The sequence below is a fragment of the Amblyomma mixtum genome, chromosome 7, assembly GCF_055824585.1.
Source record: "Amblyomma mixtum isolate Tamu chromosome 7, ASM5582458v1, whole genome shotgun sequence".
NCBI classification, from domain to species: domain Eukaryota; kingdom Metazoa; phylum Arthropoda; class Arachnida; order Ixodida; family Ixodidae; genus Amblyomma; species Amblyomma mixtum.
Window position 1 is genome coordinate 98,204,439 of NC_143018.1, and position 11,601 is coordinate 98,216,039.

The 11,601-nt window shown below is 44.6% G+C and overlaps 1 protein-coding gene across 2 annotated transcripts; it reads left to right on the forward strand.

The window, feature by feature from the left end:
- Positions 1-3,206: 3,206 nt before the first annotated feature.
- LOC149336937 (uncharacterized) lies at positions 3,207-11,279 on the forward strand. Of its 2 annotated transcripts, XM_089553214.1 has the most exons (4): positions 3,207-3,769; positions 5,030-5,137; positions 8,449-8,496; positions 10,725-11,279. In XM_089553214.1, the coding sequence occupies exons 2-4, from the start codon at positions 5,078-5,080 to the stop codon at positions 10,947-10,949; spliced, it is 333 nt and encodes a 110-aa protein (XP_089409340.1). In that variant the 5' UTR covers positions 3,207-3,769; positions 5,030-5,077; the 3' UTR covers positions 10,950-11,279. The 2 variants fall into 2 exon arrangements, with proteins under 2 accessions (XP_089409340.1, XP_089409339.1); XM_089553213.1 differs by lacking the exon at positions 3,207-3,769 and having other exon boundaries at positions 4,309-5,137.
- The last annotated feature ends 322 nt before the right edge of the window (positions 11,280-11,601 follow it).

Here is an 11,601-nt window from a genome sequence, read left to right on the forward strand (position 1 = left end):
GCGGTGTATAGTTTCGCAGGCAAGCTGGTGAGCCAGCTCATTGCCGGGGATGCCCATGTGACCAGGGATCCACCGAAGGGTCACCGGTCGTGGGCTTAATGCTAAGAGGGCGGCATCTAAGGCCGGTCGAGTAGGGAAAGGGAAGGCTCTTTCATGGAAGGCACGCAGAGCTGCCTGCGAGTCGGTATAGACAACGTATTGGGGGGCGGGTGGTAGGGTGGCAAAGTGTGTGATGGCATCGGCGATCCCGTGTATCTCTAGGGCGAGCGTGGAGGGTGGCGAGGTGTATGGACCGGTTGTGTGAGTGCTGCCCTATTGAAAAAACTCTGCGTGAGTTTGCACGAGAACAGTGATTTTTGTACGATCACGTTCATTTTGCACACAAATGCGCAGAAATTGTGCGTTACCTGTACGCATTCTGTGCGTCCTGTGTGTACATATGCGCGTACTGTGAGCTGATAGACGTTCACGCACACTCTTTGCGTGTAAAAAATCGTGGACTCTCGTGGAGAACTCTCTGTACGTGGACATCTGCGTGCTGAGAGGGGGCTTGCGGAAGCTGTGCGTGCTTATGTGCATACTGAGCAAGCTCAGTGAGGCTGCGTGTGGCCATGTGTGCGTTTGCTTGCTTAGTAGCAACTTGTCGAGACTGTAAAGGCCCATTTAGGGTGAAAGCAAACAAAGTTCGAGCATTCAGTTAATGATTACTTCTCAATAATGAGCAATAAGCTCACGTTTTGCTGTTTTATAATTTTCGTCTTGGCGTAAGTACCCATTAATCATTTTCAACTTCAGCAAACAAATAACCAAAAAATTATCTTTTAGTGCAAAATGGTTTCCTTCGATACTGCAGGGACCTGTACATGACAACATGCACACTGAGCAAGAACTTGTCAACATTGCAAGTTCATAGTAAAATAATGTAAAAAACAAGCTGCTAATGACTCTTACAGCATCCTTCAGTTCTTCCTTTAACCAATTCTGAAAGTTACAGATATCTTATAGATGCATGATGAAAGCCATCCAGAGCACTTATGTTGTTGCCCGTCATGCAGACAGCCATATTTTGAAATCAGAAGCAACACAACCATTTGTTGCTTGCACTCGAAAGGAGTCAATCAATGGAATAACTCTGAAAGGGCAACAGGGTTTGTTAGGTGCAACAAACAAGCTTGGGGATATAATCAGGTTCAATCAAACATGACGTGCAGAAAGCGAATTGTGAGCTGTAACAGGAATGTTACGAGGCAATTTCCAAAACCATTTCCAAAGCAATTTCCAAAGTCATTAGCATAAATTTACATACACGTAAAAAGGCCATGTAAGCCTACACGAAAAGACAGTTTTGAATTCACAGTTCGTGTCAAAAGTTCAGAAATTAGTGCCCTCTCTCAAATTCAGTGACAAATCACAGATCGATTAATTAATTCCTAGTATGGCTCCAGAACAAATCCAATGAATCTCAAATGTGCGAAGTATATATACCACACATGTTGCCTGATTAGCACCAGCATTGCATGATACATGACGAAGTATCACACTCTTCATTCTTCTTCAATCTGTTTTGAAATTTGCACTACCACAAAGACCATCTGGATGCGCTATTATTCCGTCATATTGCTGAGAGTCACATTCGGAGACCAAGAGCAACACAACAGTGTGCTGCACATGAGTGGATATAATGCACTGGGCCAACTGTGCACAGTAAGGAACGCTTGTAAGGCGTCAGGTATTTGCTTGGGGAATGTAATCGAGTTCAGTCATGTTTCATGTGTAGAAAGGAAGATAAAAGTTGTAGCAGAACTATGAAATCCAACATCCAATACTGAACTTCCCTAGGTGATCTACACACACATAAAAAGCACGAAAGGATAAGCTCAGCGGTACTGTTAAGTTTGATGCCCTTTGAGGTTTGACTTGCGCGTCTGTATGCAACCATCAGATACCATCTTGAAGTTACCAGAATGCCCAAAACAACTTTGTTGAACTGTTCTACTCTAAACTGAAATACTTTTCCTTAAAACATTTTTTTTTGCGACATGCTGTGTAGCTAATTATAAAATAAAGAAAAGAAGCTGATAAAATTTTCTCATCTCAAACGTACTGATAAGTACACAAATCTGAGTGCTTTCAAGAGAGGTGACGCACCCGGTATTCAGTGTCCAGAAGCATACATAATGCTGCAGAATCCTATAGCAAGAAAATTTCTTTTAGTTGACAGATGGCTATGTCTGGTTACAAAGTCAATACCAAGTAAGGCACATATCCTAACCTGCAATTACATGAAGCTGCACGTGCTTCATAGGCTGTAACTCCGCCAATAACTGCTACATATTTCCCACCTCTAGCACGAGTGCGGAATCAATATACAGCATGGAAACAGCAGTTTTGTTGCTTTAGCTTCTTTACTATGCTGTTTAGGCAAGGGACGAGTTGAAATATTTGCATGGGCAGTTCTCGATTGAAGTAACGTAAAAAACATCCGCACTCCTTTCTGCTGAAGCGACTGGTGGACCACTTTTGCATGTCGCATCTCGTATGACTTGCTAAGGGTCCAGACTGACACACGCACTTCGTCAAACCTTCACACAAAACACTCTTCGCTTTTGCTATAAGCTCCGGCCACAGGCAGTAAGTGTCCCGTCACCGTTCACATCGCAAAAGAAGGCAGCGCTCGCAGGCGGTCAGTTTGAGCTGACAGCGACAGGTGTTGCAGGCACACCGCCGACTAAGTTTCCAAGGAAGCCACACTGTAGAAGGGCGCCGTCTTGTAATCGAAACACACCACAGAAACAATGGCCACTGTCGCTGCTTATGAGCCAGGCATTTTTGCAACGAAGTTAGCAGTGCAATAGGCCGAAAGGTTCGACTCATCAAACGACGGCACCGCACTGCTGACCTCATTATCGTTGTCGACCAGACATCCACAGCACATATGCCCCGACGGATCGCTTAATTGGGAGCTGCTACTACTCTTGGATGAGAGCGCGCCCACCGGCAGCACACACCGGTAATCCTTCTTCTTTTGCGATTCCAGCACAGTAACAGCGGCGCGCAAGACAGCCCAGCAGCAGCACGAGAAAACAAGCGAAGCTCACGGCGGTGATCTCAGAAACCATGCAGCATGTCGGTTAGGCTTTGGATTTGACGAGCTAGACCATGCCCACTCACGCACGCACGCACGCACGAATGTACCGACACGCATATTAATGCGTCCATGCGTCACAAATTTCTCAAGTTTTTAATGCTAATATGTGCACAAGAACTTAATTATTTTTGTAACGAAAGTTTCATTTGGTTTTAGTTCTTTGCTATCGCACTACCCAAAAGCATAGAGCCCGAAAGAGACGACCTGGAGGAATGCCTGGAGGCGATGCCTTTCTAAACGGGCCGAAGGAAGCCGGAACTGGCCGAAGCGCTAGCCAACGAACGCAGCGTCTGGGGAGGGACAGCATGGCGGTCAGCGTTACTACGTTTGTCGTGGTCCTTTGTGGTGCCGAGGGCGTGAACGATCGCTGGCATGAGCATTTGTCACTCTTCCGATATGTGATGTGCCGACAGCAGTGAAATTCGCTGGTGCGATGTACGAAAACGTGGTAAGGTGCTGAGTAAACCTGTGTTTATAGCGTGCGTCAGCGGGCTCGACGGATAGCGCGTCGTCCTTTGCGCGCCTTCACTGGAAACGCTATGCTGACGGTGGGGCTCATTTCCTCCATGGCGGAGCAGCTGGTGGGAGACCACTACCCGGGTGACATCTCGCATCTTGGGGGTAAGTTAATTTTCTTCCAACCTGTTCATTATTTCAAAGCCTTTGCGCACAACTGGCCACGTCAACACAGCTAGTACAGAGACGCGAAGACGCAGTGCCTATCGCGGCAGCACGCAGCGCTGAAAGGTTGTTTGCTGGCGGCACACGGGCATGAATGCGCGTGTAGTGTCAGTGGTCACACGGTCATGGTCAGTATGCCATGCAAATATGCACAGCTGATCCGATCGCGGGGTGCACGATATCGGCGCCGTACTGCCGCCGTACTGCCATTCATCTCTCGCCGAGAATGGAATATGTGCCCGCCAATAGATCTTCGGCCCGGGCTTTACATTCTCGCCGCATGTTACGCTGTAATTGAAGTAACAGCGCTCGAGCAGTTTAACTACGTAGACTGCGATTCAGCTGTATGCGTTTGGATTGAGCTTCCTCCTCTTTCACTTGTATTTCACTTGTACTTTTATAAATTGTGTATTTAAGGTACGAAGCTCCGTATGATCCAGCTGCGTTCGTACTTATAGCCGAGCCAGTGTGGTCGAGCCTTGAATAGCAGAACGGTGAGATAAAAACAAATTGCTCTGAAGTTTTTCGCCTCTATTTTGGCATTCGCTTTTTCATACTTTGGCTCGGAGCTGAAATGGTACAAACAACTGCAAAATGCACACAGGTGCCCTAGCTCCATTTGCCCTAAATCCCGAAGTTGCAGTGAAATTTAAGGGTAATTGAGCCTTTAATATGTACGAAGAATAAACTTGATTGTTTCATGATTATAACCAATGGCGCAAATAAATCTGACTTTGACTTAAATATGCTGAGGTACCTCTCCAATACCTTATTTGATGTTAAAGGAAAAAGTGTGGTTTTTCTGCAATTGGCACTATTAATTCATCATACCTGTGAGAATGTGAAATCAGTGCTAATCATGCCAGATTTCAAATTGAAGGACGCATGCAGAATTTGAAGCAAACCAGCCTTCTACTGAAAATATCGTTCTGCTGTGGTCTGTTCTTTTGAATGGTGGCATGTATTGTAGAAACGATGCTGGATATCGATATGCAAGTGATGTCTCGTCTGAGGCTAGGTTGTGAATGACTGCCGTGGTTATGAATTTCTTGTTGCCTGGCCCACTTCGAAATGTGGTTAAACAGTTGTGTTCCATTCTGCGACCGGCTCCTTTTTGTGCCTTGCACTTTGCCTTACATGCTTGATTCTAGTCCATTTTTTGCACTGTGCTGCTGTTAAATGTGTCTTTTTACCTTGCAGCAATCTCCACATAGCTTTACCAGCAATGCCTCTTCCAAGCTCTCCAGTATGGCTGTGCCAGCCTTTCACTTGGTGCTAGGATGCCCAGCAAGCAAGCAGGCTTTTGAGGTAAGCACTGAAGACATCTTCCGACACAAGTAGCTTTTGTTTTCCTAGTCCACTGCTACTTGTGTGACCCCTCGTTATGTTGATTTTGGCAAGTTAGGTTGCCTATTAAGGGCTCTCTTTTGTTTTTCACCTGCTGCTGTGGCCTACTGCATTGGTGTTCGGCTACTGAGCCCAAAGACGCGGCATTGAATTGTGGTGGCTTCGTTTCGACAAGGCGAAATGCATATTTGCTCGTGTGTTATGCAATGTCAGTGCATGTTAAAGAATCTTTGGTGGTCGAAATTTATGCACAGCGCTCCTCTATGAATGGAGCTATTGTTCAACTTTGAGGCATTAAAGGGACACTGATGGCAAGCTGAAGTTGACCTGTGATGATGAAGTTCCGCATCCTAACCACAAAGACGACACTTTTTCTGAAAGTGGAGCTTTATAAGCCAGAGAAAGCAAAACACACAATTTTCATCAGCACCGGCTGATTTCGGAAGTAAATTGCGATGCGCTGACTCCGTTTTTTTTTTGGCACAGATTCCAGAGGCTAGGCTGAACTGCCATTCACCTCAGAACGGTTATCATGGAGTCCTTTGTGTAGACTTCATGAGTTCAAATCGAGTGGCGGGAAAATTTTTAAATGTAATTTTTGCGCCAATCATTGTGTTGATGGCCTTTGCACTGCTGTTAAAAACCGGGATAGCAGTATGGTATCCCATAAAACTAGGTTCAGGACTTGCAGGAAGTGGTTTATCACATTCCGCTAGCTTGTGCAAGAAACTACTTCAGGGATATGTGCAGGTGTCTTTAATGTGTTCCTGAGTGAGCACTAACTCGTTAGGGGGAAGGCAGCTTCTAATCTGGCACTACAGTGCCAATGTCGTGAGTGTAAATCATAAGATGACCCATCAGTATGTACGCCTGATTTCTGTGACACTTCAGTGGTGTATAGAAGTGGTAAACAAATCTGTAAGGTATTTGATGCATATCTCCAAGGCAACGGCTGTATGAGTAGCGAAGCCATTAGTCAATCTTCAACGGAAAGAATTTTCTCTTTTAGATGACGTGCTTGTATATCAGTGACAGTTATTTGTTGTCCTGCCTTTCGCTGGTGTGAGTCATGTGTGGCGCATCTTCATGCGAGCCTTCTTTTCCTTTACAAAAAATTCAATTGATAGTCCAACCTGTTTTCTTCTCTTTTCCTGTGTTGCATCTGTTGGCTGGTTTTAAATCTGTAACTGAGCTCAGACCGTGATAATTACAGCCGGTAAACAGGGCTACTGAATGTGAGCTTGGCATACATGCGTACTGTATGTGTGAAAGTGCAGTTTACAATATTCAGAAATGCTTGATAGCCTTACAAGAATCTAAAATTTTGTTGGAATTCCTATTTGTTCTCTGTTCAAGTGTCGAGAGTTTTTCCGCTTCATCGTGTGATTAGAGCCACTTTGGTACTTAAGCTGAAATCTTTTCTTTAGCCTGCATGTTTCTCACTTTTGGGACAGAAACGTGGAGGCTAATGAAGAGAGTTCAGCTTAAAAGAGTATAGACACCTAATCTTGGTGGCATGTTTTCTTCTCTATAATGATGCGGAAGACACTACTATGCATGAATCACCATCTGGTATTCGTGTGAGACCGCTAAATAATTTATAATCAACTTTTTCTGCCATCCTGTTTCGGTGAACAATTTGACTATGGCTATGACATCAAAGAGAGCTTATAGGTCACGTGAGGCGTGGAAAAACTGCACTTATAATCGCTGCTTCATCGTTTTAATTCGCTACAGCGCTGACGCCAGCATTCCTTAAGAGCCAGAAGTACCAATTGTATTGCAGTTTTTCATGCCTCACGTGACCAATAACCTCGCTTTGAAGTCACAGCCATCATTCAGCTGTCGAAACCGAAACAAATACAGCAGGAGAAAGAAATTTGATTATAAATTATTTAGCGGTCATAGGAGGATGCCATGTGGTAATCCGTGTATAATACTTTATGCCTTATTACAAAGAAAAAAACACGTGCCAAACGATAAGGACAGCAAAGTGAGCTATGGAAAGAAAAATGATAAGTCTAACATTAAGAGACCAAAAGGGGGCAGAGTGGGTGAGGGAACAAATGCGGGTTAATGACATGCTACTTGAAATTAAGAGGAAGAAATGGGCCTGGGCGGGGCTTCTAATGAGAAGACAACATAACCGCTGGTCCTTAAGGGTAATGGAGTGGATTCCAAAAGAATGCAAGCATAGCAGGGGGCGGCAGAAAGTTAGATGGGCGGATGAGATGAAGAAGTTCGCGGGGATATGGTGGCCACACCTAGCAAAGGACAGGGTTAATGTGGAGACATGGGTGAGTCCTTTGCCCTGCAGTGGGCCTTGTCAGGCTGATGATGATGGTATGTGTCGCACCTGCTGCTTCGTGCTATCAGCTGGCCCATGCTTGGCCGACCAGACTAGCCAAATTTGTGATGTGGGTTTTCTATTGCACCTGCATTTGTGTACACAGAGGACTTGAATGGCAGCAGGCGATGCTGTGCATGTGTTCACGCCACAGCACACATGACCCACACTGAAAGCTTCTCTGCCTTTAGTAAGACAGCTGCGTCAGTCTGGGGCATAACGTATCCCAGTGCTAGAGTATGAGTAAATTGCTCTGGAATTTTAATCTGGTATCAGGTAGCATAGCGCAAAAGAAGGCTAGCGCGGCTGCCTAATATTCTCTTGGGCACTTGTGTTGGATTTTCAGTGCCTGTTAGTGTAATCCGTGAAAGTTCACTGTAACCCATTCGTTTCGATGTAAATTAGGAAGTCCTTAGAGCCCTGTACTTTTTAATGATAATAACAAGGTAATGCAGTAATTCAATTGTACCTGTTCTCTTTCAACACAGTAAAGTGCTGCTGGGTCGAGATCACAGTTTTACTTTGTAGGTGTGCTCAGGCTGTCATCATCATCGTCAGCAGCAGCAGCAGCCTGACTACACCCACTGCAGGGCAAAGCCTCTCCCATGTCTCTCCAATTTTGTCTGTCCTTTGCCACTTGCGGCCACTGTATCCCCACAAACTTCTTAATCTCATCCACCCACCATTTTTTCCTGTGTGTGTGTCTTCTTCGCCATTCTGAAATTCATTCATACAAATGGATTGATGCACGTAGTGTCAGGTGCGTAATGTGATGCCACCAGCTCACCCCAAGCTGTGCTCAGATTTGCCTCATTGCTGCAGGAGCAATAAGGCAGGCTTGAGGCTGAGTGGTGCAAAAACATGATTTTTCAAGAATGTCTTTGTGGAAATTGCAATTAATCATGTGAATTTGCTTTCATTTTAGGAGCTGCACACAAGCTGTGCGCCTTTCCATGCTGATCATGCTGGCCAGGTACGCTTATGGTTACATTACTAGGTTGTTTTCATAATGGCAGTTGTGGATTTCTGTGTGGTTTTAAAACATAAATTGTATAAGTATTTGCCCTGCCACAAAAGTATAGTGGTGCATTCAAGGCCAGTGTTACAAAGGGATGTTTTGATTGCTGCAAGAACTTGAAGGCCCCTGTGTGGTCACTGTGGAAGGCCCCCTCCCTACTTAGGAATTGCTATTTGGGTTACTCACTCATTTGGCAGAGGAATAGTGTATAGAGATAAGGGATGGAAGAATGCTTCCAACTAAAGAAAAAAATCCAGCAAGCAGTCATAGAAGCAGAAGTACAAAAAAGGCAAGGCTTTCTCTAATTTACATCGAATCTTTTTCACTTAGACTTCTTATTGCATAGAACGGCTGATGCTTGGCTTACACACATATTTTCTTTAGGTATGCAGTAGGTCTCACATTCTTGTATGATATGGTCACGGTGCCAAGAAATGATGGTGGTGTTAGAAAACTCGGAATATAGAGGAATTTTATTGCTGACCCTATGGAGAACTATGGTAGCTGTGCAGTCGTTATAAATATCTTCCAATATTTTCACATAACACTCTTCTACACCCTGATTCCACAATGCCTGCATGACAGCTGTGGTTCCACCGAGTCAATTGCTGTCTGCCCATTTCTCTATCACCTGATTGATTGCATGAATGTGGTCTCTTGTTGAGTATCCTTTACAAAAGCCTGCCTGATCATTTGGTTGATTGAATTCGAAGGTTGTCCTGACTCTATTAGTGATTACCTTAGTAAATACCTTGTAGACAATGGATAGTAAGCTGATCGGTCTGTAAATCTTCAAGTCCTTGACATCTTCTTTCTTATGAGTTAAAATAATGTTCGCATTCTTCCAAGCTCCTGATACGCTCGTGGTCACGAGGCAAGCGTGTACAGGGTGGCTAGTTTCTCTAGCACAATCTCTCCTCCGTCCTTCAACAAATCTGCTGTTACCTGATCCTCACCAGCTGCTTTACCCCTTTGCATTGCTCCTGAGGCTTTCTTTACTTCCTCCCTCGTTACTGGCGGGATGTCCCATTGCTATGCTCTACTGCCTCTCTCCGTAACGTTCTGATTACATTCACTACTGTAGCGATTTGTGCAGAACTCTTCGGCTACTTTAACTATCTTATCCATATTGCTTATGACATTGCCCTCTTTGTCTTTTAGCGCATAAATCTGGTTTTTACCTGTGATTAGTTTTCTCTTCACTGATTTTAGGCTACCTCCATGCTTTAGAGCATGCTAGGTTTTCTCCATGTTAAACTTTCTTATGTTGGCTACCTTGCACTTATAAATAACTTCGATAGCTCTCCTAGTTCTATTCTATCTCTGAAGTTAGACGTCCTCATGCTTTGGCGTTTCTTCATCAGACCTTTCGTCTCCTGAGATACCTTGCAGGTATCCTCTCGAATGATCTGACCACCTACTTCTGCAGCACGCTCCAATGAATTTAAATATGTATTTAAAGATAACAGTTAAGGTGGGAGATTGAGCTTCGAGATTTGCACTTCAACTTGGGAGTTATGCCACTGCTACACAGAATACTTGATCGCCGTAGAGATATTTCATCATCTCGCACCAAGCTGCTGTGGCGCCACTGTCACAGTTGATAATTTTGCTGGGAAGCTGTTGTAGCGCTCACACAGTTTTGAAAAGGTGGTATTCATTGTATTTGTGCTATTGGCAACAGTGATAATATGCTTGCTGCAGTGTTTTGTGGCTAGCCTTCTTTTTTTTTAGTGAAATAAGTTGTACATTTCATGTTGAGTATTCTTTCAGCGATTAAATTGCTTTGATTTTATTCCTTAGTGTATAGTTGCGAGTGCTCCATGTCTGAGTGCAAATTTCTACCACTGAAAAGCCTTCAAAATCTTAATAGATGTCCACACTGTTCTAGGGACTCAGTGGCTATTGGAAATGCCCATTTAGCTGTATTCAAGTGCCGTTGAGTTAATAGCCATTTGAAAGCCTTCAAAATGCCTGTGTGACACGGTTATTAGATTTTGTGCAGGTTTGATGCTGAGCAGTCTGCGTGCTTGAGTCGGGTTTTCCAGTGTCTGTATTTCAAACCTGAAACTTTTCGAAATCATCATTGGTTCATTAATGGAAGAAGTACTTGTGCCCTTTTCTGGAATTTCCAGAAAACAGATTAACTGAATTTTTTTGCATATACTCCTACCTTTTTGCAGGTGCTGCATAGTGAGAACCTGTATCAAGACGCCAACCTGCTGGACTTGGAGAAACTGAAGAAATTGTTTAGCCACTGTGTGGCACCCATCATGAGGGATGTGGCATTAATAAAGCCAGTTAAGGTGACCTTATCTATGTCCTTTTGCAAGCATGCTACACACATGAGAGCCATCCCACGAAGCACCGTTTCTGCAAAGCTTGTTATCTCACAACATGCATGCTGAATGAGGCAGTGACAGACAGATGAGGAGGCCTTAATGCAGTACATTAGCGTACCGTGTTGAGCAATGATGTAGGAGCCTTGCAGCCATGCAAGGTATTATCGGTATCATGATGGTAACTCCATTAGACACTGTCTAGTGCTCTGTGAGCCAGACTCGGCTCTTGAACATTCTGGGACTCACCCTTGGCTCTCGGACATTCTGGAAGCCTCACCCGGCTTGCGCATATTACGCGAGGATGTCTCCTGCTGTACGAGCCTTACGCGGCTTGCGCACTTATGTGAGAGATGTCTCGCGTTTGCGAGCTTGCTCGGCTTGCGCAAATTATGTGAAATATGCCTCGCGTTCTGCGACCTCGTTCAATCGTCGCATTTTGCGTGGCAATAAACACGCAAAGATAGGCACGCAGAATTCACGCTCAATATTGCCACGTATCATTGTAGTGTTTGTTCGTTCGCGCTCAAGGCTGCAGGAAAGGGTTGTTATCACTTTTGTTCGTGGCGCGAGAAGCGACCAGACTAATCTCGATTGATCGCAGCCATGAAGGGCTGCATCTAGGTTTTTCTAGATTACTGTAGATGATCTTGTCCTGTTATCTGGAAGTTTCCTTGCCGCCTTTAAATTGAGCGATGCCGCGAGCGGCGGACATTCTTAG

What these genes read in the sequence shown, in the direction of transcription:
- LOC149336937 (XM_089553213.1), top strand. Translation starts at nt 5,009, where the DNA reads ATGTGTCTTTTTACCTTGCAGCAATCTCCACATAGCTTTACCAGCAAT. An exon ending in CAAGCAAGCAGGCTTTTGAG is followed by an intron (nt 5,138 to 8,448) that starts GTAAGCACTGAA and finishes CTTTCATTTTAG; the next exon opens with GAGCTGCACACAAGCTGTGC. An exon ending in ATGCTGATCATGCTGGCCAG is followed by an intron (nt 8,497 to 10,724) that starts GTACGCTTATGG and finishes ACCTTTTTGCAG; the next exon opens with GTGCTGCATAGTGAGAACCT.